The sequence below is a fragment of the Trichosporon asahii genome (genome assembly GCF_000293215.1).
Source record: "Trichosporon asahii var. asahii CBS 2479 unplaced genomic scaffold scaffold00070, whole genome shotgun sequence".
Classification (NCBI taxonomy): domain Eukaryota; kingdom Fungi; phylum Basidiomycota; class Tremellomycetes; order Trichosporonales; family Trichosporonaceae; genus Trichosporon; species Trichosporon asahii.
In genome coordinates, this window is record NW_014040855.1 from 386,058 (window position 1) to 410,840 (window position 24,783).

Consider the following 24,783-nt stretch of genomic DNA (forward strand, 5'->3'; position numbering starts at 1 on the left):
GTTGGGGGTTGGAGTATTGGAGCACCGCTACTGGAGCAACGCAGACGCAGGAGCCACTCCACTGGAGTATGAACAGTGGGCCAGAGCGTCAGCCCGTCAGATCGCGTCAGAACGACAGGGCAAGGGACAAGGAGACAGAGATTGGGGGACGAGGAGACACGTCCCTCCGCCACTGTGGCCCAGAGGATTGTGGGCCAGAACCAACGGACCGGAGGTATGCGAATCTGTACCTCGCTATCAGAGCCAAGCCCAAGATACCAGCATACCAGAGTTGATTCAGCATTGTGCTTAGGCCCCGTTCTCTTTCGTGCGCTGAGTAAGCCTTCTGCGCGTCAGATGACTCCACAGACACAGAAGAATGACACTGGAGTCGAGTCAACCCGCTGATGAAACAGGGCGTCATGGTGCAGATCCCTGTGAAAGAGGAACAGTCACTCCGCTGCGGTGCGCTTGCCTCCGCTCCACCACGGTCACCACCGACTCTTTTGACACGCCTCCCTTTGATACAACCCCTAAGATGCAGAAGCAGAAGCGTACCTTCCGCGTAGCGCCAAGCCTCGGACAACTCCTATGCAGGAATTACCAGCCTGGGCAAGCTGCATGAACGCTGAGTTGTCGTCCCCTTATCGATGTCTATTCCTGGCGCAGGTTGACGTCTCGTGGCTCGGATCCGAGGCACGACTCCCACACTCAGCTTGGCTGTTTAACCTGTTTGGCGAGGGTGTCGATCCCGATCACACGGGGCAAAGGTATGGCGGCGTCGCGCAACTCCGCCAACCCATGCACACCCATACGGGCCACGGCGCGCCGCGCCGGGCGCCGTGACTATTACGAACCCGATCAGTTCGCTCATCGCCGAGAACGCGTCAGTGTTTAGTTGCTCCAACGATCCTACTCGCTCCAACATTCATTGTGTTGATTGTTGGCAGAAGGCAGAGGACGAGTGACAGCCGCTGCCGCGCCGCCAAGCATACCGAGCCTGTCCCACTGCGCCCTACGCCTCAACTCGGTGCCCAGATCCCGTCACCTCCTGTCACCCGTCACCTGACCTTGGTCGTCTCCGTCGCATGCGTCGGCTGTTATCATGCTATTGTCTGCGTTTTCCTGACGTTGATTGTCGCAGCAACCAGGGTATGCACAAGGGGGGACAAAAGGTCCACGAATCTGCATTGAATTACGAGTTACAAATGTAGAGTATTCACTTCGGTTATTCGATTCCGATCTTCTCGGGTACCTTCTGACTGGACTCGACTCATCATCATTCTTCCTTCTTCTTTCGTCGGATTCATTATTACGTCCGTTATCTTTTCGTTGCAGGGCAGGGGTACGTTGTTCCCGCCGCCAGGGAAGCCCACTAACGAGGCGGGGCTAGGGTGGCAGGAGCAGAGCAACGGGTGAGGGAGCGTGATGTATCCGCCAGCCCTCTTTCTTCTCGGGTGTCTTGGCGTGTGATGCTTCTTCGGGTTCGAGAGGGTCGACTGTATCGACTCCCCTGCGTTCCTGCCACAGGGTGTCTTCTGCAATCTCCTCCAGATCCTCGCACGAAAGCAATGGGGGCGTGCGGCAGCAGTCGTCGTCGTCGTCTTCGTCGTCCTCTGCAGAGCATCGCTGTAACGCGGGAAGCTCCTCGAGTTCCTCGACGTCTGCCTCGATGAAGTCGGCCCTCGGTTCGGTGCCTGTGGAGGCGAGTTGGGATAGTGCCTGATGCAGACGGTGAGAGTCGGCGGACTTGGAGGCGACGTCGTCACTGTACACGACGGCAGGCGAGTGCTTGCGAGGAAGCTCGAGCCAGGCGGTCGCGACAACAGCGTCGTCCTCGTCCTCCTCCTCGTCATCGTCGTCACAGACAGCAGCGACGTGGACGACAACGGAAGCGAGGTCGTCATAAACGAGCTCGTCGTAGTTCTCGTCAAGCTCGACGGACTCGATGTGGGAGATCTCAAACTCGCAGCACATCATGTCGTCCTCGTCGGCGTCGGGCATGCCAACAGTGGTCTCAGCCCAGTCGGAAGACGAGTCGGAAGAGTCGTCCTCCATGTCGCTGAGAACGTCGTCGAGCCAGCGCTCCTCGGCCTCCTCCTCATCCTCCTCGGAGAGAACAGAGAGACCGAGAGCGTCGGGGGCGCGCCAGTCAGTCAGCTCCGAAGCAGGAGCAGGGGTGTCGAGCGTAGCCCAAGCGGAGCGGAGAGCCTCACGGACGAGGACGCCACGGCGCAGGAGGTCGTTGCTGTCACGACCGCCAACGGCAGGCTCGAGCGACGACAGCTTGTGGCGCGACACGTTGATGAGCCGGACGCCGAGCGGCGTCAGGGTGGGCTGGGTGTTGCTGGCAAAGTGCATGTTGCTGGTGCCGCGGTGCGGACGCGGGCGGGTCGGGGTAGTGTTGTAAGTGCAGCTCACGAGGGAGCGGTCAGACATAGAGTCGGTTGAAGAGGTGCGTGTGGCGGAGGGCCTCAGTCCCCGTATGGTAGTTGTAGCGGGGGCGATGTGGTTGTCTTGGTCGGGGTAAGAGCAAGAGCGGGCGCAAGGGGCATTTTGCGGATGATCATAGTTGACGGGGGTAGGGGTGTTGTCGTGGGTGAGCAGCGACAGTGTGGTGTTTGGGTAGGTTGAGCTGGGGGCGTAGGGGGCGAGACGAGGTATGTTGGTTGTCTCGAAGTAGTATCTGGGTTATGGGTAGGTGCTCAGCAGGGCATAGCGATACGATAAGCGATGTCCGAGGTGAGAAGAGAAGGGAGTGGTGTGGTGAGCAGAGAAGGAGAGGGGAGGAGAGCCAAGCCGCTGGTTGTTATATACGAGGGGCCGGTTCGTGGACAAAAGTTGGCCGCTGCGGTTGTGCAGTGGGAGAGGTCGAGGGGGTAACGAGGGGGACGAGGACTAGACGGCCAGTGCCGGTCAGGAACGGAATCCTCGCTCGGTGTCACCCTGAATGAGCTTGGCAATTCCGACCCAGACTCAAGACTCGACTCGAAGCCCTGTCCCCTTTCGTCTGTAGCCCGCGCTCCCTGACTGGCCCACCGGATCCGCGACATACCGGTCGATGTGTCAGAGTCGAGGCCTTCTGCGCTACGCCTCCTCGCCTCCACCGCGTTTGTCGCTTTGTCGCCAGGCCCCGCCTGGGAGACGGCGGAGTAGACGATCTTGGTCCAGTCATGCTCAGTCAGCCAGATCACCTCAACGTCATGGCGCAGCAGCCTGCAGAACACTCTCCCATGACACCAACATGGACGCTGACCAAGCACCATTCCGTCTTGTTATCTATACTCCGCTCCGTCTCGGAAGCCAGGACCGCATGCATCAGCGCGACACGTTGCTCCGGCTCATTATCCTCCATACTTCCACATGTTGGACAGCGTGCAATCGGTGCTAACCGTGTTGATCTGTGATCTGGGAGCCGTCTTTTCCAACTTTTTCCCAGCAACGGCCCGCACACGGTTACCAGCCGCAACGACCGACGCGAGGGCCGACTCGCCGTCGAATGGCAACGAAACTAGCCCCTTCCGCTGCGTAGGGCTCGTATCCGTTTCGGTCGCACGTCCCACCAATGCCGCATGCAGTCAGGCTCTTCCCTGCGGCATCCTTGCACGCCGTTGGCTGGCGGCGCGCCAACATTGACCCCTCCGAGCGCTCCGAGCTGCACCTCTGCAAGACCCGCCCGGACGAGTCAGAGCCTGATCTGGCATGCACACCATGCGTTTGCAGCTCGTGATCCAGCATGCAAGCCACACATGCAGCCATGCAGCCCACTGCGCCATCCCAGCAAACAGCCACACCCCGCTCCCGGACTGTGGAGGCTGTGAAGGGACGTGCGTGCCCGGTTTGCAGTGCTGCTGCAGTGCTTGGCCAGACACAGCGGCTTCATGCAGCGGCTCAGCTGCGCGGCGCTGCGGCGCTACGGGCTATCACGGGCCGTTCGGCTACCGAAATGTACGTTGCACTGGCTTCCAAAAACGGACCGCAGACGCGGCGAACGGGCACACTCGGCTGGCCGAAAGCCTAACCGCCGTTTGTCTGCCGCACTGCCGTACGCTTGGCAAGTGCGCATGTTACTGGCGTAGTGATCTCAGTGCAGACAGTCCGAAAAGACGGCCTGCCCCCAATTCCTTGGTGAGAAAACGGCCCTTTCTGCCTGCAGGATACAGCGTCCCGCTATACCAAACCCGCGACCCGCAGCCCACATCCCGAGACGCTCCCATGCATGCATCACCGGCACCCGGCTGGTTTCAACCTCGCGTTTGCCGCAAAAAAAGTCCCACTATCAACCCGTGCATAGCTAGCAAAGCCCGCAGAAGATCTCCATCGGCGGAGGCCGATAGTCCAGACCCACAGCAACTAGAGCGCAGAACTCACGCTTGAATCTGGCCCTACCGGCCCGCTCCGATTGCCCAAGATGGCAACGGCCGACGCGGAGCAGAGTTGCCCGCACGTTGCCCGATCGTTGCCCGTGCCTCTCCTCTCGTGCCTCCGTCCGCCCTCGGTGACTGCGTCGCGGATCGCGGATGTGCTTAAGCGAGCACCGCCAAATGTGCGCTGCGGCGTAACGAGGGCAGTGTGCATCCGAGTACGCACCGACACGGTCGCAGCAAGAGTCGACGCAACACCAGTTGACATCAATCGAGAGCGTGAAAGTGTGGAAGACGAGGTGCAGTCCTGCAGATCGGGTGAACTCTGAGGTTAATTTTGGTGTGCGGCCGAAACATATTCACACAGAGTAGACTTTTTCGGCAAGCCGCTAGCGTCGATTAGAGTCGAGTCAACTCGACGTCACCAAGTTCCGAGCGCTACCTCATTCCTGCTGCCTAACATTCGGAGTGGAGCTTCCGTGCTGCGCAAAAGCACCACATGCTCCATGTGCACACATACACATGCCTCAACACCGGATGGCCCCGAAGTCGTCGTGACGCACGTCGACGTAAACATGACCGTGTTTGTCCTCGTTGTCTCAAGACCGACGAGTCCTGTGTATCGTGGGAATGCACTGGACTTGCACAGCGGCGGCGGTCGTGCAGTGCAGCCCGCAGCGGGCTCTCGTCTCAAGCTCCCATGCTCCAAGCGAGAGCGTAACGGAACGTCAGGGTCACTGGCCAGGTCCGCGAAAAGGGTCATGTCGAGCACCGAGATAGCAGAAATCGGAGGGTCGGAGGGTCGGAGGGCCGAAACTAGGGAACCCGGATGCAAAATTCCATATTTCATCTTGGCCTTTGTTTACGCTTGAACGTGCCTCTGACCCACTGAACGTGTCGAGCTAGGCGCTGCTCGCGCAGACTACGACGGCCGATCTGACCTCCTTTCGGGAACATGTGTGCATGTGGGTCAAGCACATGTGTACATGGAAGCTACGCATGTGCTGGATGCGCCTGTGTGTTGACTGGCAGGCTCGTGGGAAGGCTGGGAGACGGTCGACAGTTGTGGCAGAACTCAGGCACGCTCAGCCTGAACTGGGGCAATCCCGCCAGAGCCGCCTGCACGGATCTCACACTCGCCGGAGGCACTCCATGCCTCCTCTCTCCGTGACAGTGGCGGCGGTAGTGGCGTAACCGACAGTGGCGTATACGTTGAAGCCCGCGCCAGAAGCCGCAAGTTGCTCCGCGGCAAAGACCAGGCCCCGCGGGCCAAGACCACGCCTGTACAGGAACAAAGCGTGGTCCCACGATGCCCACATGACGCTGGCGGGACCGAGACGGCACCTCCACTGTCTGCCTAGACGAGGGCTTGGCATCGTATCGACTAGAGGCGGCGGGGCCACTCGGCGGAGATCTGTCGGCCAGATGCGATGGCGAGTGGGCCCGGGAATTCTGTGCTGTTGACGAGACTGCCAACTCGAGTCGTATACCCGGATAACCCATGTTGGCCGCACGCGGGGGTCCCGCGGCTTGGCTTGCCGGCCCGGAGATGGCGTCAGGTCAGCGCAGAAGAGTCAGCAGGAGGTGCCAGGCGGGGGCATGTGGCGAGGTGGAGGGCGGGGTAGATTTAGTGGAGGTCGCCGCCACTTCATCTCGCAATCTTGCGGCAGCTCCGGCGTCGGAGACGATTCGTCAGATGGGTCAGTCACTCTGCAGTCGTCTGGGTTCACGGGCTGTTGGCTTCTCGGCGGGTCTGTGGCGGGTATGAACGTGGCAGTGGCGGTGGCGGCGTTGCAATGGGTGCGGAGAATGACGTTGCGAAGCTCGTCCTGGCCATCGTGCACTTTCCCTTTCCCGGTGTAGCTGGTGTCGTCTCTTCAATGGTGCCGGTAGCATGTGTTGGACAGTCAATACATGCGGGAAGGCGGAAGTGCTGGCAGAAGTCTCTTCTGTGTGTTAGGATCGGCCAGGAGGCTCCAAAATGTCTCCTGCCACTTGCCACTCGTTCGCGCGCGTTTTGCCTGCATAGTCACGTCGCATCGCATGCGCTCATTACCGCGAAACGTGTGCTGTACCGGCCCTGCCAACAGATAGTGTCCAAGGGATACTCATGTTCCAGGGGAAGAAGTCTTATACAGACTCAAGCAGATGTGGCTCCGACTGGCATATCTTCACTACCCAGACCTGCCACTGCCTTCATTCCGTCATCCCGTTCCAGATTCACTCGTAAACCAATATTACCGCTCTCCGAACACAGCTCATTCAGCTGCAATGTCCAGAAGCGCAATGCAAGCCGAGACTCGCTCGCTCCGAAGGTCATATGCTGAAGAACGCGCCTGTGCCTTCGCAGACAGAACAACATTCTAGGCCACTTAGCTCAGTTGGTTAAAGCGTATGCTTAACATCTGCCTTGTCACGCATAAGGTCGGCGGTTCGACCCCGCCAGAGGTCATTCCTTTTTTCATCCCTACACCCACGGCCACTGGCAGCGATTAGCAACCGAGGTTTCTTCTCTTCTTCAGTAGTGTCTGGACGAGCAGGCGCAGTGACGTGGCCACGATAAAATACATGGCAGGGTGGGATTGTCAAACAAACCCGAAACAGGGCGTAAAGTCTTGCGTCTGCCACGCCCGCTTCTAAACCAAACCTCCACCGCGCGTGCCACAACGTGCCCAGGGGGAGCGTCGATACGCCTCCTGTACTCCTGTGGCCTTCCATCTTCCCATGGCTCCAGCCGCGATCCACAGACGTTCCCCACAAGCCCAGGGGAGCAAAAACTGACCTCTGGCGGGGTCGAACCGCCGACCTTATGCGTAAATCTCCCCGTGTTCGAGTGTTAAGCATACGCTCTAACCAACTGAGCTAAGTGGCCTGTGCGCTTTGCACAAGATTGTGGCGCGGCGCCCGCCAGCGCCCCTCTCGGCGCTGCTGCAAGACGCCGACGGCGCAGCGTTCCTGAGACATGGCGCCGAACGAGCGTCCGTGCGAGGTTAGTCGCCACATCGATGGCAGTGGCGCATGGCACCTGCAATGGGTCGTTATCCACACCTGCTGACATTCTTCTCTACTGCAGCATCCTACGAAAACTCTAGACGACGCTCCGGACGCATACTCAGGGGAGCTTAATCAACAGGTAAGGGACTTCAACGTCCTCGCCCTCGGCGTCGTTCGCCATGACCTCTACGAGAAGGCTCTTCTGCCACTTGGGGAGGGGCTTCTTGGAAACCTCCTCGACGAGGTCGGTGATGTGCTTGGGGAGGCGCTCGGCCGCCTTCTTGGGAGGCGTGAAGGACGACCAGAGCATGGACACGCCCTGCGAGACCATCTGGAGCTCGAGCTTGTGCTCCTTCTCGAACCAGTCGATGATCTCCTGCAGCGTCGGGTTGCCGTCGATCTCGAAGCGGTCCCAGAGCGTCCAGTCCTTGCCGTTGTAGGACTGCTTGGCAGCCGCGATCGGCTCCGAGAAGCCGAAGAACGGCAGCGCGAGGTTCACGAAGCCGTTCTTGTACGCCTCGAGGTCCGTCTTGCCGTCGATGATCTTGTAGAGCTCGAGACAGACGAGGCCAACAGCGAGCGCAGTCGTCGTCGCGATTGCGGGGATGATCTTGCCCGCAATCAGCTTCGTCTTGTGTCGGTTCGCCTCGGTGATGCCGTAGTTGCGCGCGCGGAGGTTGGACGCAGCAGTGATAAAGTCGATGTGGTGGTTGCTGTCGTCGTCCTTCTCAAAGTCGACGGGCTGGAGGCGGAAGCCGGCAAGCGAGCTCGGCGAAGGCAGGGCCGCGACAATCTTCTCGATGTCCTCGCTGTCCTCGGGCTCGTTGGTCGGGGCCGGCTCGTTCTCGTTGACCTGGATCTTGACGCCAGACTTGGGGGTGAAGGCGGGGACCTCAAAGTTCTCGAGCGCCTGCTTGAAGACCTCGGGGTCGGTGGAGCCCTTGAGGCCGTAGTTGTAAGCGTGCAGGTTGGCAGCGGCAACGAGGTACTCAAAGTCGAGCGGGTCCTCAATGTTGAACTTGAGCGGGTCGGGGGCACGCTTCGGGCCGGACCAGAAGGGAGTGCCGTTCGAGTTGACCTGGTCCTTGGGCAGGTTGTACAGCAGCTGCGAGATCTCGTTGACGTAGTCGTTCTGGAACTGCAGGCGAGCCCACTGAACGCACTCGGCAAAGGTGGTCGGGCGCTTGACGAGGTAGCGCTCGATCTGCTTGAGCTGCTCAAAGTGCTGGCCAGACGACTTGAGGGTCGTCTCGACAAAGTTGGGCTGCGACAGGTAGAGGTTGACCGTGGTCGGGGGGTTGACGAAGAGCGAGTCAAACGCCTCACGCGCCCACTGGATGGTGTGCTCGATCGCGTTCGGGAAGTTCTTGACCGTGCACGACGGGATCGACTTCTCGGGCGGGTCCTGGGACGACGAGTACGATTCGGTCAGGAAGGGGATGACAACCTGCGTGTTGGCCTTGGTGCCGAGGGTACCCGACTCGAGCAGCGGCTTCTGGAAGAAGACACAGCGGCGGTCCATGTACTGACGCGCCGAGACGTTGTCGAGCGCGTTGGTGACGCAGTCGAGCTTGCCGAAGAACTCGTCGCCGAACTGCTGCTCGGTCTCGGGGCCAACACGCTCCTGGAGGGCGGTGATCTTGCCCTTGAGGTCCGGGTTCATGTCCGCAACGGCGCCGGCGGCAGACTCAGCCTTGAACTTGCCGACGTCCTTGGCGCGGAAGAGGAACTGACGGTTCAGGTTCGACTTCTCGATAGTGTCGAGGTCGGTGACGATGATCGAGCCCTTGGAGCCAGCGCCGAGACCCATCATCGACCAGTTCTTGAGCATCTCACAACCAATGGCACCCGAGCCGACGAGGAACTGGCGGTTGTCGGCGATCTTCTGCTGGAACGTCTTGCCGAGAACAGCGATCTGGCGGTCGTAGCGGGAGCCGGTCGGCTGGACGTCCTCCTCGGTGGGAACCTGCGAGGGGAGCGACTCGAGCGAGTCAAAGTACATGACCTGCTGCATGGGGTGGAACTTGGCCGAGACGGCCTTGAGGACCTCCTGGGCGACGAAACCACCAATGACAGCGACCATGGGCGAGAGGTCACCAGTAGCCTGGAACGCGAGAGCCTCGAGAACCTTCTCGTCGAGGTCACCGTCAGTAGCGGCGGACGAGTGGATCTCCTTGGCGATCGAGATGAAGGCGGCAGCGTCCTCGGTGTTGCGGGGGCGGGGGAGGCGGCCCTCCTTCTCAAAGTACTTGGAGAGCGCCTGGAAGCCGACGTGCAGGGTGGCGGGGCGGTCCCACTTGGCAAAGTCGGTGATGAAGAACTCGGGCTGGGTAAGCGAGTCCTTGAGCGACTTGAAGTGCAGGATCCTCGGCATCTTGACCTGGGTGAAGATACCGCCCGACTTGTACTCGCCAAGGCCGCGGGTGTCGCCGATCGTGAACGTGTAAGGGCCCTTGACAGTGACCTTGCGGGGCTCGCATCCGTTGATCTTGTCCATGCCCTTGACCTCGGCAAAGGTGACAAAGTCGCCGTCTTCGAGACCGTGGCGCGTCTCGTCGAAGCAGGTCACGAGCGCGTCCTCCGACTCCTCGATGTGGACGACCATGCCGCTGAGCGGGTTCTCTCCGGTGGGGTCAACGCAAGTGAAGTCATCGCCAAAGTCGTTGAAGACGGATCCAAACAGACCGCGGACGTCGGCAGAGATGAAGTAGATGCCCTTGGTGCGGCAGAAGTCGTCGATCTCGATCTGCTTCGAGAGGGGGGTGTCTGTGAGGACGACGACCTGACATCAGCGCCGACAGCGGCGTATGCTTACCTGATACGGCGCAACCATCTCCGGGGTGACCTCACCCTCTCCCTCGAGCACACGGACGGGGACATACGAGTTGAGCTCGGCGAGTCGGGGGGCGGTAACCTCAGCACGGGGCTTGCCGACGTCCTCCTCACGCAGGAAGAACTGTTGTCAGCATATGCACGAGCACAGACGCGTCGGAATTAGTCGCCGGCGCTTCGAAACTCACCTGCGTTCCCAGATCCGCAACCTCCACAGGAGCGGGGTCGTAAACAGTGACGCTCTTGACACCAGCGAGGGCAACGTTCTTGGCTGATGGTCAGCTAGAGGGGCGTAAAAGCAGCTCACCAATCTCAACACCCAGTCCCTTCATGCCGACGATGAGAACGTTCGACGACGCCATCTTCTTCATGGCCTCGTGTCCGAGGACATAGCTGCAATGTCAACAAATCTCCGCAAGCGATAAACTCACAGCTGACGAGAGTAGAGACCCTCTGATCGAGAGTTAGCAAATGACCACAGCGCTTCGTCGATTGATCTCACCATCAACTGCTTAGTTAGCTCGATAGTCCAGAATTAGCTTGATGAACATACTCTGGTCCCCAGGCTGGTCGACCTGCATCGCGGACGCCATTTCGCTAGAATCAACGCCGATTATTGAACAAAGTGGTAGGAGATAAGAAAACGTCTAAAATCCAATGTCTACTCCGCTGGTTGCAGCTCGATAAACAGTTAGATTTCTCAACGAGTGATTGATCAGAAGCGAGAGCACCGCTACGGCTGTTGAGGTCGGCATCGATGACGATGAGTAAGGAGTCTCAGGCTTAAGCCACGTGGATTTGCTTCCGGGTTGTGGGTGGCAAACGGGTGGCAATTGACGAACTGAGCATGGGGCATCGCGATTCATTACGTTGTACAACAGTCTATGATATGTGTCTACTCGTTCGAGGGCACTCGGCGCGGAGTGGCCTGTCCGTTGCTGACCTGGCCGCTGGGTCGGCGGGCTGACTTGGCAGGTATGGCGGGCTTGGGGGCATCAGATTGGGGAGCAGAGTTGGTGCTGCTCCCCAGCGACGTAGGCGGAGGCCGTGTCTTGCCGCCTACGCCGACAAAATTGGCGACCACAACGCTTCCATCGGAGCATCCGTACTAATGTCAGTGACCGCTGTCGCTGCAACACTCACAACAAGCTTGTCGTGGTCCAAGGCCAAGGACATGGGGTTCTTGGCGGACGCGTGGAGACCGGCAGTCTGGCCGACAGTGTTCCACGCGCCACCGAGGGGCACCAGCTTCATGGTTGGGTGGTCGCCGTTCTCATACTCGGTGCCGACAATCACCTGGAGTCAGCTTCAGTACTCCCAATAAGCTCACCCTTCGTTCGGCGCCGGCCTTGGCGCTCGTGCGTCTGCTCGTGACAATCCTTACGCGACCAGCCTCAAAGGCACCACGCTCAGTCCCGGTGATATCGAGGATCTCAACGATAGTGGGACGCCTCGCGAGGGCAAACTTTGTGGTCGTGGTGCCAGCCAGCGGGGGAGGAGTGCCTTTACCGTCAGCCTGGGCGCCGCCAGGCGCGCCAGGGATAGCAGACACTGGGGAGCCACCAGGTGACTGCGCCGTCTTGACAGCACGACGGGCAGGCGTACCGGTAGCCGGGGCAACGTCGGAGAAGAAGGTGGCAGTGACAGTTGAATTGTCGGCAGCGGCAGGGTCGTAGAGGTTCTCGGCCTCCTCCTCCTCGTCTGCCCAGTCCCACGCAAGGCGGATGACAATGTCCTTTGTTGCGCACTGCGGTTAGTTCTATTGCTCAATGTGCAACTTACGGCCATGAAGCGTCCCTCTGCCTTGAACCAGGTGAGCATGCCGAGCGCACCGACACCGACATCCTTGAGCTTGTCGGCAAATTCAGGCTGGTACTTGGCGAGCTCCGAGAGCTTGAACGCGCCCAGCATCTCGCGCTTGGCGATCGAGAATGTGCGAATGACGCCGTCGACGGTGGCCGAGATGATGAAGTTGTCCAGGAGATTCATGCCGATGCAGACGTTGGTCTGCTGGCCGAAGCGCACGAGCTTGTTGCCAGTACGCCAGTCCCAGACGACTATGGCCTTGTCCGATCCGACCGAGACCATCCACTGAGCGTTGATACTGGGCGTTAGTTCTGGCAACTGAAGTTGAACTCACGCAACTGCTCGGGTTCCGTGCAAGTGGCCGGAGAGGATCTTATCCACCTTCCACTCGCCATCTATCGGCCGCCAAATCATTGCACGGCCGACGTCATGCGATCCAGTCACGAGAACCTGCTCTGGGGCGTAGTAATCGAGATCTGAGACCGATTTTGCGGGCACCACGATGGGCGGCGGGACCGCCTTTGGACTCGCGACAGCGTACGGCAGGTGCCAGATGCGGATCCTGACGTTAGCTAAGGAGGCTGACAACAGCTTACGTGTCATCGTAGGAGGCAGAGATGAGTGTCTCTCCGCAGAGAGCGAGCGAAGTGACATAGCCCTTGTGCCCGTCAAGAACGACGAGTGACTGCACTTGACCATTAGTCCAGTGCTGCTCCCGCTGCCACAGGCGCTTGTAAAGGCCGAGCCAGTCGCCGTCGTCGGGGAGGTTGTAATTGCTGAGGTCGATCGTCCCGTCCCAAGACGCCTCAAGGTCCTGGCACAGTTTCTTCCAAATGATCGGGCTGGTCCCGAGAATGCTGAATCGGCGGGAGACCTAGACGTCAGTATCTGAAACAAATGCACAAGTTTCAGACCCACCAGTCGAAGGTTCAGAATGTCCTTCCTATCGAGATGTCGCATCACGTTGAGGACGTGCGCATCGTCGAGCCGTCCCAGCACACCGGTGCGGAGGTTCTTGTATTCCTCTAGCAGCTTGATCTGCGCTTCGATATCGGACGGCCGGCATGCTGACGTCAGCTATGTCTTGGACCCGTAGCACTCACACTCTACGATAACACTGAGCAGTGCCAGACGCTGGGCTTTCGGGATCGACCGGACGGCCAGCCCGAACATGTCCAGGTCGTACAGCAGCGAGGCAATGTTGGGGTCGCATTGGGCGGGCAGCCGGCGCTCGGGCTGCCGCTCAGCTACGCAGCGTGCGTGCTCAGTCTGCAGCTTGCGGTAGGACAGGTCAATGTCGTCAAGCCGGCGCGTGAGATTCTTGATCTGCTCCTCGTGTTGTTGCTCGAGCTGCTCGATGCGGGGGTCGGGCTGGGATGCTACGGGCTCTAGCTTCTGATCGTCAGCCATGTCCGAAGCGGCTCACGTACGTCTGTCAAGTCGATGCTGGCCGTTCGACTTTGCGGAGTCGATCCCGTCTCGACAGCAGATAAAGCAGACAGAGACGACCGCTGCCTCACATGCTTCCCAGGCCTGGTCTTCGGCGTGGATGTGCCTGCAGCAAGCTTGGTTAAGGAAGGCGACTTGGCAAGTCCGAGACCGCCGCGCATCGAAGATGGCTTGCGTAACGTCGGCGTTGCTGGCGTGCCCGGTGTCGGCGGGGCACGACCCGTCCCCGGCGTCGCCGGCGTCCTGAGACCCGCGGTGCTGCTCGTTCTTGGGCGGGGCAGGGAGGAGCGAACTTTCGGTTTCGGTTTGGGAAGTCCGGTAGTCACCTGCCCGGGCGAGTTGGGGGAATGCCCAGGCGAGAGGGATGAGGGGCTCATGGTGGTCGCTCGTCGCTCGTCGCTGAGCGATCCTTTGATGCGAGTGATGTGCGAGTTTTGCGTTGTCAAGTGGGTGATCGAGAGACGAGTGCACGACGCCAGAAACTCAAACACCTGTGCCGCTCGCAGCACGTCCGATGCACCCACCGCGGGCCAGACGCAGGAGACGACATCACTGGGGCCCCCGCATCCCGTCACCTACGCTTCGCACATCACTTCTATTCGACCCTCCCAGTAAGCCACGCGTCTGGCACATGAAACGCCAGGTCGATCACTCACGGCTATGGGCGGTACCTGTACCTGGTTTGGCCGGACCGAGGATCGAGGCTGACTTCCGACAACATTCCATAGCTCAAGCATGTGCGTGAAGCGTTCCAACAGCGAGCTACAACGGGATGACCACCTTAAGTTTGCACTGAACACTCATCTCTTCTAGCCATGGTCGTCGAGCGCGAGCTGTCCGGCTGGGAGCTCGCTGGACCTTTGACTCAGGCGCCGATCACCTCGCTCACACTCCAGACGTCAGACAGCAGTCCGCGCCCCGGATTCACGTACAGCCTGTCGTTTCCCCTCCCGAATGCGATCCGCGTGCTTCTCGTCGGTCCCGAGCGTCCTGCGCCCCCTCACTCCAATGTGATTCTCGACGCTGAGCCGCTGCCCTTCACAGCGAAGCAGGTAGACACGTGCAAAGTCGTCATTGCCTTTCCCACGAAGTCCGACTGTGATGATCTCCACGGCGCCGGACGGAAGCGCGAGGCCCGCCTCGACTGGTCCGACTCGCTCCTGCTCTCTGTTTGGGAGGAGCTGGCCGGCGAGTGGGTGCGGCTATCTGCTGATCTGCCATGCCGCTTGTATGCTCTGACAGAGCACGGCGTGATGCGGCACTGGCTCCTGCCTCGCTCCAACGTCCATTTTGGACTGGGCGAGAAGGGTGCGCCGCTCGACCTGTCGGGGCGCTCCTTCAGCATCAGTGCGACGGACGCAGCATGCTACGATGCATACAACGGCGACCCGCTCTACAAGCATACCCCCTTCCTGATCTCTGCCCCGCGCCCCAAGCCCGACCAAGAGATGCCTTCGACGTACGCCATCTACCACGCCAGCAACTCAAACGCAGCCTGGGACCTGGGCCGTCTCCACGACGACCCGTGGGGGTACTTCAAGACGTTCACGCAGGACCATGGCGGGCTCGAGGAGTGGTTGCTCTTCGGCAAGGGCCCGAAGGAGGTCACACGCACGTGGGCGGAAATCGTGGGCAGACCCCTGTTGGTTGGCCGCGACTGGCTCGGATACCTCGCCAGCGGCATGGGTCTTGGCGAGAGCGTGAGTACCTTGGGCTCCGAAGGATGCCGTACTGACAACAGGACGACCCGCCGGCGCAAGAGCTGCTTGCCCGCTGGCCTGAGCTGTGCCGCGAGCATGGGATACCGTGCTCGGCGATCCACGTATGTTGTCCGCCTGGACGGAGCTGACCCAGTTCTCCTCGGGGTACACTGTCGGTCCCGATGGGAATCGCTACGTCTTCACGATGAACAAGGAGCGGTACCCCGACTTTGCTGGTCTCGTCGCTGGCCTGCACCGCGCGGGCATCAAGGTCGTGCCGAATGTGAAGCCTTGTGAGTGTTTCGACAGATGAGAGCTAACTGCAGACGTACTCGAGACGCACCCCCAGTTCCAGGAGCTGCACGAAGCAAACGCCCTGTTCTACGACCCGCACACGAAGAGACCAGTCGTCACTCGGATCTGGAGTTCGGGCGTCGGCGTCAACGGACGTGGCTCCTGGGTCGACATGACGTCTGAGGCTGGCCGGAAGTGGTGGGCAGATGGTGTACGCGGCCTAATTGAGCTCGGCGTCGATGGCATGTGGAAGTGAGCCTGATTCAGTGTGGGAAGATCTGACGCTCCAGCGACAACAACGAGTACTTTCTTCACGACGACGCATTCCTGGCGGCGAACCAGCTCGATCGCCTCGATCACTCCTCAGCCTCGGCGCGTTCGGAGCGCTCGGGACCCGAGCCGATCGGGCTTCTGGGGCGGCTGCTGAACACGGAGCTGGTCGGGCGGACCTCGTTCGAGACGCTCCTCACGTGCCACCCCCAGCGGCGGCCATATGTTCTCACGCGCTCAGCCTCGGTGGGCACGCTGCGCTACGCGTGCAGCACGTGGACGGGGGACAACGAGACGTCCTGGCGCAACCTGCGCGGCTCGCAGGCGCTGCAGCTGAACAGCGGCATGTCGCTGCTGCAGTCGACGGGGTCGGACGTCGGCGGATTCGGGGGCCCGGTGCCGGGCCCGGAGCTCCTCGTCCGCTGGGTCCAGCTGGGGGTCACGCACGCGCGTTTCTGCATTCACGCCTTCAAGCCGACTGCGGCCGACCCGAGCGGGGCGCGCCAGACAAACACGCCGTGGATGTACCACGCCGTCTTGCCCTTGGTGCGAAGCGCGATTCAGTGGCGGTACCGCGTGCTGCCGTTCTTGAATGCGCTCAACTGGCGCAGCCACGAGCGTGCCGAGCCCACCAACGCGTGGCTTGGCTGGGGCGCTTTCGCATCAGACGCGAACGTGTATGAGGACCTCGAAGGTTTCGATGCCTGGATTGGAGAGGGCCAGCTGCTCTCTGTCCCCCAGCTGTGGGAAGGTGGTCTCACTCGAGACGTCTACTTCCCACAGGCCGGCGCCACCGACGACAGCCTCTACTTTGACCTGCACCCGCCTCATCGCACGTTCCGCGCCGGCACGCATGCAACGATCGCGACACCCCTCGAGCACATGGGTCTGTTTGCAAGGGAGGGGGCTGTCATTCCCGTCGGCAAGAGCTACCACACGGTCACCCAGCGCGAGGGGCCGGGGCGCACGACGCCCGATGGCATTGATGTCGTGCTCGAGGACGAGGGCGGCGTCGTCGGTCTCGACGACTGGCGCGGCGTCGAGCTCTTCCCCGGCTACACAGAGGGCAAGACGTACACGGGCGAGTGGGTAGAGGACGACGGCATCTCGGCCCCGCCGGTGCGTGCCAGGGTCGAGCTGACCTACACATCCGGCGCCTCGGGAGCCTCGGTCAAAGTCAAAGCCCGCTGGCTCGAGCACGCCTTCCGCCCAGCGTGGGGGAGCACCCTCGCGGTCCTGCTGCCTGTTGGCGACACGCGCAGGGTTGTCGGAGCCGAGCAGTCCATTCACGAGGGGCGCACCGCGTTTGCCGTCCGTGTCAGCTAGAAGGTGTTAAACAATGAATCTCTTCCTCGCGTATTCTCGTGTGATCGGTATCTCTGTTGGAGCACTAGTTCCGCACCAAAACAGCGTCAGATAAGAGACGGGCGGCGTTAATACGGCCGACGGACCGCCGAAAGGAGGCCGCAGCTGTTCTTAGGCGAGGTTCGCCCACCACCCACGTCATGTCAGATTGCGACGTCGATAGGAATAGCGCTAGGTGCGCAGCGCGTCGAGCTAAGGGTTCCTTAGCGTTGAAGATCAGGTAGAAGAACGTGCTGCCGTGCCGTAGTGCCGAAGCGGCAGAGGGAAGAAAGAGGCCGCACGCGCAGTCGCCATTTTTGTTCTGTGAATGGAAGGCAGACACGAGGTGGGCGTTTGATTTTTATGTGCCTTGGGGGGGGGCCCTTTTTGCCTGCCGGGGTGAATTGCATTCGATTCAGCATTCAGCAAAGAACGAGTGACAACCTCGAGCCATGAGTAAGATCTGATCCGATCGCACCGGCAGTCCCCCGTGCCTCCGATTCAACTTTGATCCGATCAGCGTAACATCGTCTGCGCGAGCATGCGTATCAGTGAATGCGGCCGGTCGCGATAAAGCACGCAGAGCACATAGGACGGGACGTGGTGGCAGACCGAGCGTCCGTTGCGCCAGTGAGCGTGCTAACCCATTCACGCAGTGCGTATCTCTTGGTTCATGCGGGAATGCAGATAGGGTCCGGAATCCTAGCGCTAGTGACTCGGTAAAGAGATAAAGAGATCTTGGAGGATCCTGGTGGAGAGTGTGGCTCGAGGTTACCTTTCAAGCTTTCAAGCTTTCATCCTAATCCTTTCTAGTCACGATGCATCACTCAATCTGGGGACCTCCCTGATCGTAGCATGCGTAGCAGGTGTGCGGCAGAAGAGGGCAGCGAGCACGGGCACTGTCTCAGAGACTCACACCGCAGGCCACCCCTGCGCCCCTCGCCTCCTCCGTCACCAATCCCTCGTCAACAAACACCTCACGTCGTCTGTTTTGTTCCTGGAACCGGTATGGCGTCAGGCTAGTGGCTATTTGCAGCTTCTCGAGCCGCTCCTCGGAAGACTCTCCGCAGCCCAAGGCCTCCTCGCTGCTCGGGAGACGCTCTCCAGCTTCGCCTTCCCTCCTGCTCCTTCTACGGACTCCTGACCCCCTTTCCTGGCTTCTGGAAGCGTAGGCGGAAGACAACCCGACATCTGCAGCGAATGGAAACGCAATGGACGTTCCGTTCGTCTGCACGAGAATCGCTCTCACCCAGGCATAAAAGCCGCTCTTCCCTCGTCTTCTCTCACCATCAACAACCACTCTTCTCCTCTCTTAGCTACTACCGCCTTCGCAAACTCTCCTTAATCTCCAAACACTACAGTGAGTCAACCGCCGCCTTCTCCGCTAACAGCAGTTTCACAATGAAGGTTTCCGCTCTCTTCCTCGTTCTCGCCGCCGTCGCCACTGCCGCCCCGGCCGTCCAGCCCGAGCCCGCTGCTCGTGGCCTCCTCGACCCCGTCACCGGCGCTGTCGGCTCTGCCACTGGTGCCGTCAACGGCGCTGCTGGTGGCCTCGGTGCCCTCGGCGGCCTCCTCGACCCCGTCACTGGTGCCCTCGCCGGCATCACCGGCCCCATCTCCGACCTCCTCCACAACCTCATCGCCGGTGTCGACCAGAAGGTTCTCCCCATCCTCGCCGGTCAGGATGATAGCGTTGTCCACCAGACCATTGAGACCATCAACCGTGTCCTCGCCGGCCTTCCCCTCGGCCCCACTGGTCTCCCCGACACCAACGGCCTCACCGCTTCCCTTGAGCAAGCTCTCAATGGCGTTCTCGCCAACCAGGGTGTTGTCTCTCAGGTGCTGCAGGCGGTTGAGGGCGCCCTCGCCGGCGGCCTGCCCGTCAAGCGCGCCCTGCCTCTGCCCATCGACATCAACTCGCTCAACCTTGCTGGTCTTGGGCCTCTCTCGGGTCTTCTGAACGAATTGCTGCAGCTCCTGAATGGTCTCATCAGCGGGCTCACCGGCGGCAAGGCTCTCGGCGCGGCGGACCTGAAGCAGCTCACCGACAAGATCAACGCCGTCACCGGAGCCGTCGGTCAGGGTAAGGCTGCCGGTATCGACACTTCTGCGCTTTCAGGCCTTCTCGGCCCCCTCCTGACCACCGTGGACACGCTCTTGAGCGCCGTGACCGGTGCCGCCGGTGGCGCTGACAAGGCTGTTGCTGATGCCCAGCAGGCCGTCGTTGGTGCGACTGGGGGGCTGCTCACTGGCCTCAGCGCTGTCAAGGGCCTCGAGGGCACCATTCGAGGCCTCCTTGCCTCTCTCCACCTGGATGGTCCTTTGGGAGGTCTTGTCTCTACTCTCCTTGCCGTCATTGACAACCTGCTCGGTGGCCTTGGCCTCGGGGGCCTCCTGTCCGGCGTTGGTCTCTAAGTCGGCCTCCATTTCATTAGCGTAGTAGCCTCTTTTCCGTACAAACTAATAATGTTAAGTTGTCCATGTTTAACCATCGGAGTCTGCAGCTGCACTTGACTGACTGAAGTAGATATCTTCGCACTAGAGGGGTTCAACACCTAGTGTGTGACACGCTCAACACTCTGCTTTGATGATGGAGGCGGCCATGGAGGCACGGTGATAATAACCAGCTGTATGAGGTGCCTCATGGTGTGTCGAGAGTAAGGGTGCTGGAGTTGTCTCTGGTGGACGGGGTGGGTGAGGTCAACAAGTGAGTGGCGGCTCAGGTGGTACTGGGGCGACAATGGCTCCATTGCGGCTCTGTTGGCTGACTGCCGGTGAGTGTCCTTGAGCGCAGTGGGTGTCCTTGAGCGCCACAGCGGTCAGACTTGGGAGAGGACGGTGGGGTGCAGATCTGGCCTGGTGGGCTGGGCGCATAGTGCACTGTCGTTTGGGCTTTGCTGCAGTATGAACTGTCCACTTGCTGGCGTGCGGTGCGAGCATGGTAGATTGCCCTTGGTGATTTAGCTGTGGTGGGGGCAGGTCACAGTCCCTAGCTCAGTCTGGTCAGTGGACTCCAGTGCACGTCAGTGGCGCAACGTTCCAAGCAGCCATAGTCAGCCGCCCAGACGCGACGTTGAAGATTGCTCCCAGCTCATTGACTAACGCAGCACCTTAGCGGGTTGCTGTGCAGCCCAGGCGCCCAGGAAGTGGTCATCGGAGGATAAGGTCCAGGTGAGGTTTGACGCCGATTCCTCATCATAACACCTTGGCTCACCCTCCCAGCCTAAAGAGTCGATGTGCTAAGGGCCACGGTGGCGCCCGCCTTCAAGCAGCGGCTTGGGAAACTCACCATAGACTCTCAAGCATGCATCCTCACCTCTGCTCCTGCTTCTTTGTTCTCCAGACCAGCCTGGCTTCTGCAGTGCCGCTGCAGCATCAACTGCTCAGAGGCGTGTTTCAATGTGTGACCTACAGTACGACCACGAATACTGGACCATTCGTTCAGCTTACCACCAGCCTTTTCATCAGACCCTCCGCCTCACCAGACCCTCCGCCTACCCTTTCGCCCACCTCTCCGCAAGGCCTTTCTTCCACCCTCCCACCATCGCACCAGCCGTCACGTCAGCCCTTCTCCAGCAGGCCTTCCGCAATCCACCATGCCGCCCATCTCCGTCCCCTCTCCCTCCAGGCTCAGACATCCGTGTCTGTGCTCAACATCTAGAGCACGCGTCCCAGTTAGCTGCCACCAATACCCACCACCCTACCGGTGCAATTCCGACCTATCCTGGCAAACGCAGCGACAAGCTCCGCATCCGTCTCACCTTCAGCTCAGACAGTCGAGTTCTCTCCCGCAGTCTAGGCTGACTATATAGGCTCTTGTCCCCCTAATAATGCAGAGTCTGCGGGGGTAACGCCGCGCCTGGTGTGAATGTCACTGACCTCGTTGGCGTTGGCGAGGGCAGGACCACGCGTAAAGTCGGAAGAGACAGTGGCACTGACTCGGACTGACTTCCGGAGTTCGAGCAGGAAGGTATATCGGGTACATCGCTCTCGCGACTGCGCTCGTGCAGACCTGCCTTCTCGGGGCGGTACGCGCGTACACTTGACAACGGCCAAGATACTCTCCAGCACACCAAGAATACTTGCCGCGTGTTGCTCTGGCCTGATGTGGGCTTGTTTCACACGGTGAGAGAATGACTTTGGCGTGAGTGTTCAGATGCTAGGACGATTCTTAGAGCTCAATCAGCCCTTCGCCGATATGGCGACTTTCGAGATGTGAGAGTAGGTGTTAGAAGAGAGGTGATGAGTTGGGGCCATCAGTGAGCCGAAAGCTGTCAGACCTTCTCGAGCATTTTCGGTCCTTCGCCGAGACGGCGACGCGCGGGAGGCGGCTCCAGAAGACGGGTATTACTCCTGAGGTCCTACGGCGTCAAGAACAAACATGTGGTCTTCAGAGCTCCTCTGTTGTGAGCACGAAGTGCACGTCTTGCTCGTCAGTTTGCTCGTCAGTTTGCTCGCCAGTTTGCTCGTCAGTTTGCACGTCAGTTTGCACGTCGTCACTGATCTTTTGTCAACTTCAACTTCTCGCCCGCCGTCGAGACATAGTTGCTTACCTCGGAATTGCTGAGTGCTGGGGCTCCACCTCCACCTCCACCTCTGAGGTCCACTTCGAGAGGTCCGTTGTACCGCTACGCTTCATGCATGTATGTCACAGCTATGGCTTGGCTTGGCTTGACCTCGTCTATTCGAGGCGTGTAGTGATGTTGTCATGAGCGAGGAGTAAATGAGCGGAGCGGTCGCGAGGGGCGATGATCGATACAAACAGGAACCCGTCTGGGGCGAGGGTATCGAAGGGGAGTCGAGGGAAAGGTTTACCTAGACGAGATGCGAGAGACGTGGAGTACACATGAGGGGAAATGATATTGGGATGAAACGGGAAGCTTTGGAGCTTAAATCTCAATATCGATTGGCGAGCGTAAGCACAGATGTTGGCAGACTGATGAGGCGGAGATCAGGCCGGCACCAGGCGGTAACAGCTCACCTCTGATGGTTCCGCGCAGGACCGCGCTGCAAGCCCTCTGACTTCTCAGCGTCAATGATCGGCACCTCGGCTGGCTTGGGTTGAGTTACTTGGCTTGCTTCATAGGAACCTCCGTCTCTAGCTCCGGACTGAGACGGCTGGGATCTCTGACCCTACTTCGATCTGGGCCGAGGCTTAACGGGCCGCTGAATGGATTGCGAGATCTTCGTGCGAGGGCCGCTCAAACTGCCGGGAGGAAGGGCGGGCTCAGCCTCCAGCTCTTTCGAACGGTCTTGGATCGGTGTGCTAGAGTCAAGGAAAGAATCAGAGGGCGAGTGAGGTGATAAAGTTGCAGCTTGCTGACCAGCGAGGGGATCCGGGGAACTTGAAGGCGACGGTGCCACGCGCACTCCGTCAGGGACAGAGCGTGACGGACTCTCGATGTACTCGTTCCAGCGCTCGTCGACGGGCTCATAGGAGTATGGGGAGTCTTGAAATACCCGAACACGCCGAGCCACGATGGGCTGGAATCCCCCCGGGGGTCGGCGCATGATGAGGGGACGAAGGGGAGCTGTACCACGAGCCGGAGTCGAACCTCGTGATTCGTTTCTCGGAGGACGTGGCCTGACAGAGACAAAAGTCCTAGGACCTTGAGGCGTGTTAATTGTCATCTTGGGAACATCAGGGTTCAGAAGATCCTCCATGGCTTCGGTATCGGTTACATCATCCGATGTGTCGCTCGGAGGACCCGGCGTGTAAGAAACGAAAGTTCTAGGTCCTTGAGGCGTGTTAATTGTCATCTTAGGAACTTCGGCGTCTGGTTGAGCAGAAACGGACCCGATGCCGGAAGTGGGCGCAGACGATGTGAAGGGGCCGTCGGGCTTTCTGATTGTTGACGACGACTTGGGGGAGGGGCGGGGAGCAACTTGCTGGACGGCGTCACCCATGGTTGCAGGCTGGGGAGCGTGCACATCGCTGAGGCCCTCAGGAAGGTCACGGTTCATACGCTTCCACTGGCTCAATTCCCCAGCTGCGATGATCTGGTTCGACTCGTCACTGTGGTGCAGGTCTCGAACTGTCAATGAGAACTGATCTGTATTGGGGCCGGGAGAGTCCGGCGAGATCTCGTTGCGCAGTGCTTGAACCTCGGGTGAAGGCATGGAGTAGCGGTCTTGAGAGATGCGGGGGCTGCCTTGATGCTTAGGCAGGTTGCTCATGTTGCTGACTGCCTGTGAGGTAGAAGGAAGGGTCGTGTGCTGAGCGGGGAAGGCCCGGTGGTTATGAGGCCCGCCACCAGACGAATCGGTGAGAGGAGACTCAGCCGACTTCGGTGGGCGTGTCATGCCGCTGGGTGCTCAACTGCAAGTCAGCGTGATCTTTCATCCGGATTACCTTGAACAGACCAGTAGTTGCTGAGAGAGAAGCAAAGATGAAAAGGAAGGGGAAGGTGAGCTGGGTGCATCGGCTTGTGGTAGCTGCACGAAGAGGTGACTAACCTGGTGTCTGGGTGACCACGCCAATGGCAGGTTCCCAGGTGCGATCATTCGGTAAGTGGGCGGAGTTCATAGACTACTCGAGGGCTTCGGCCAGAGTCTCCTGTGTTCAAGGCGCTTTCTGATGCCGGATTCACGTTGGTATGGAGGGCACGGAGGGCGCACACCCTTGCGACTTGATTGACTTCAGAACTGGCTGGACAGTCAGAGAACTGGGGCTCCGCGTTCACCTCCACCTCACTTCCACCCGTTTGAGTCCACCGTGGCTGCTCTGACAGGCGGGCGAGGAAGGTGAGGTGAACGCCGTAGGCGGACGCAGTTTTGATCTCACTGCCGGAGCGCCTTCGCCTGGGCGCACTCAGAGTGCGCGTCATGCACTCAAGACGTGTCACACTGCCCGATGAGAGACGAGCCGTGGATGTACGACCACGAATACTGGACCATTCGTTCAGCTTACCACCAGCCTTTTCATCAGACCCTCCGCCTCACCAGACCCTCCGCCTACCCTTTCGCCCACCTCTCCGCAAGGCCTTTCTTCCACCCTCCCACCATCGCACCAGCCGTCACGTCAGCCCTTCTCCAGCAGGCCTTCCGCAATCCACCATGCCGCCCATCTCCGTCCCCTCTCCCTCCAGGCTCAGACATCCGTGTCTGTGCTCAACATCTAGAGCACGCGTCCCAGTTAGCTGCCACCAATACCCACCACCCTACCGGTGAGGTGAACGCCGTAGGCGGACGCAGTTTTGATCTCACTGCCGGAGCGCCTTCGCCTGGGCGCACTCAGAGTGCGCGTCATGCACTCAAGACGTGTCACACTGCCCGATGAGAGACGAGCCGTGGATGTTACTACGCTAATGAATGGAGGCCGACTTAGAGACCAACGCCGGACAGGAGGCCCCCGAGGCCAAGGCCACCGAGCAGGTTGTCAATGACGGCAAGGAGAGTAGAGACAAGACCTCCCAAAGGACCATCCAGGTGGAGAGAGGCAAGGAGGCCTCGAATGGTGCCCTCGAGGCCCTTGACAGCGCTGAGGCCAGTGAGCAGCCCCCCAGTCGCACTAACCGTGGCCTGCAGTCATTGGTTCCGGTGCCCCGCCTCCACCTCCACTTTCGAGGTCCACCCGTACACCCGTCGAGACTCGTTTCTGAACACAATGTTCATGCATGGGATGCGCCCCTTTCGCGGGATTTCCCAGGGTAGAGCCAAGGTACGTGGTTGCCGTCATCGGTCCCGGCCGACGTGGGATCTGTTGATCGAGGAGGGAACCGAATACAGAGCGCGACGATAACTCCTTGCGG

The 24,783-nt window shown here is 60.0% G+C and overlaps 6 protein-coding genes and 2 non-coding genes across 8 annotated transcripts; 4 read left to right on the top strand and 4 right to left on the bottom strand.

Moving 5' to 3' along the window:
- Positions 1–1,368: 1,368 nt before the first annotated feature.
- On the bottom strand, positions 1,369–2,340 carry A1Q1_03940 (uncharacterized protein; the record flags this gene model as incomplete). Its single annotated transcript, XM_014322365.1, has 1 exon — positions 1,369–2,340. The coding sequence occupies one exon, from the start codon at positions 2,338–2,340 to the stop codon at positions 1,369–1,371; it is 972 nt and encodes a 323-aa protein (XP_014177840.1).
- Positions 2,341–6,709: 4,369 nt separating this feature from the next.
- Positions 6,710–6,795, top strand: A1Q1_t474. Its single transcript has one exon. It is a non-coding gene; the product is annotated as a tRNA-Val (tRNA).
- Positions 6,796–7,121: 326 nt separating this feature from the next.
- Positions 7,122–7,215, bottom strand: A1Q1_t519. Its single transcript has one exon. It is a non-coding gene; the product is annotated as a tRNA-Val (tRNA).
- A 240-nt stretch (positions 7,216–7,455) lies between these two features.
- On the bottom strand, positions 7,456–13,801 carry A1Q1_03941 (ubiquitin activating enzyme; the record flags this gene model as incomplete). Its single annotated transcript, XM_014322366.1, has 12 exons — positions 7,456–10,083; positions 10,153–10,293; positions 10,358–10,440; positions 10,601–10,622; positions 11,113–11,228; positions 11,279–11,465; positions 11,554–11,904; positions 11,952–12,273; positions 12,572–12,849; positions 12,894–13,018; positions 13,079–13,354; positions 13,402–13,801. 12 exons carry the CDS (start codon positions 13,799–13,801, stop codon positions 7,456–7,458), a joined length of 4,929 nt encoding a protein of 1,642 aa, XP_014177841.1.
- A 137-nt stretch (positions 13,802–13,938) lies between these two features.
- A1Q1_03942 (glicosidase) lies at positions 13,939–17,014 on the top strand (the record flags this gene model as incomplete). The annotated part of the gene is made up of 5 exons (XM_014322367.1): positions 13,939–14,161; positions 14,238–15,124; positions 15,279–15,417; positions 15,493–15,670; positions 16,300–17,014. 5 exons carry the CDS (start codon positions 13,939–13,941, stop codon positions 17,012–17,014), a joined length of 2,142 nt encoding a protein of 713 aa, XP_014177842.1.
- Positions 17,015–18,433: 1,419 nt separating this feature from the next.
- Positions 18,434–19,447, top strand: A1Q1_03943 (uncharacterized protein; the record flags this gene model as incomplete). Its single annotated transcript, XM_014322368.1, has 1 exon — positions 18,434–19,447. The coding sequence occupies one exon, from the start codon at positions 18,434–18,436 to the stop codon at positions 19,445–19,447; it is 1,014 nt and encodes a 337-aa protein (XP_014177843.1).
- Positions 19,448–22,165: 2,718 nt separating this feature from the next.
- A1Q1_03944 (uncharacterized protein) lies at positions 22,166–23,335 on the bottom strand (the record flags this gene model as incomplete). The annotated part of the gene is made up of 1 exon (XM_014322369.1): positions 22,166–23,335. One exon carries the CDS (start codon positions 23,333–23,335, stop codon positions 22,166–22,168), a length of 1,170 nt encoding a protein of 389 aa, XP_014177844.1.
- A 550-nt stretch (positions 23,336–23,885) lies between these two features.
- Positions 23,886–24,633, top strand: A1Q1_03945 (uncharacterized protein; the record flags this gene model as incomplete). Its single annotated transcript, XM_014322370.1, has 3 exons — positions 23,886–24,270; positions 24,360–24,521; positions 24,560–24,633. 3 exons carry the CDS (start codon positions 23,886–23,888, stop codon positions 24,631–24,633), a joined length of 621 nt encoding a protein of 206 aa, XP_014177845.1.
- Between the last annotated feature and the right edge of the window lie 150 nt (positions 24,634–24,783).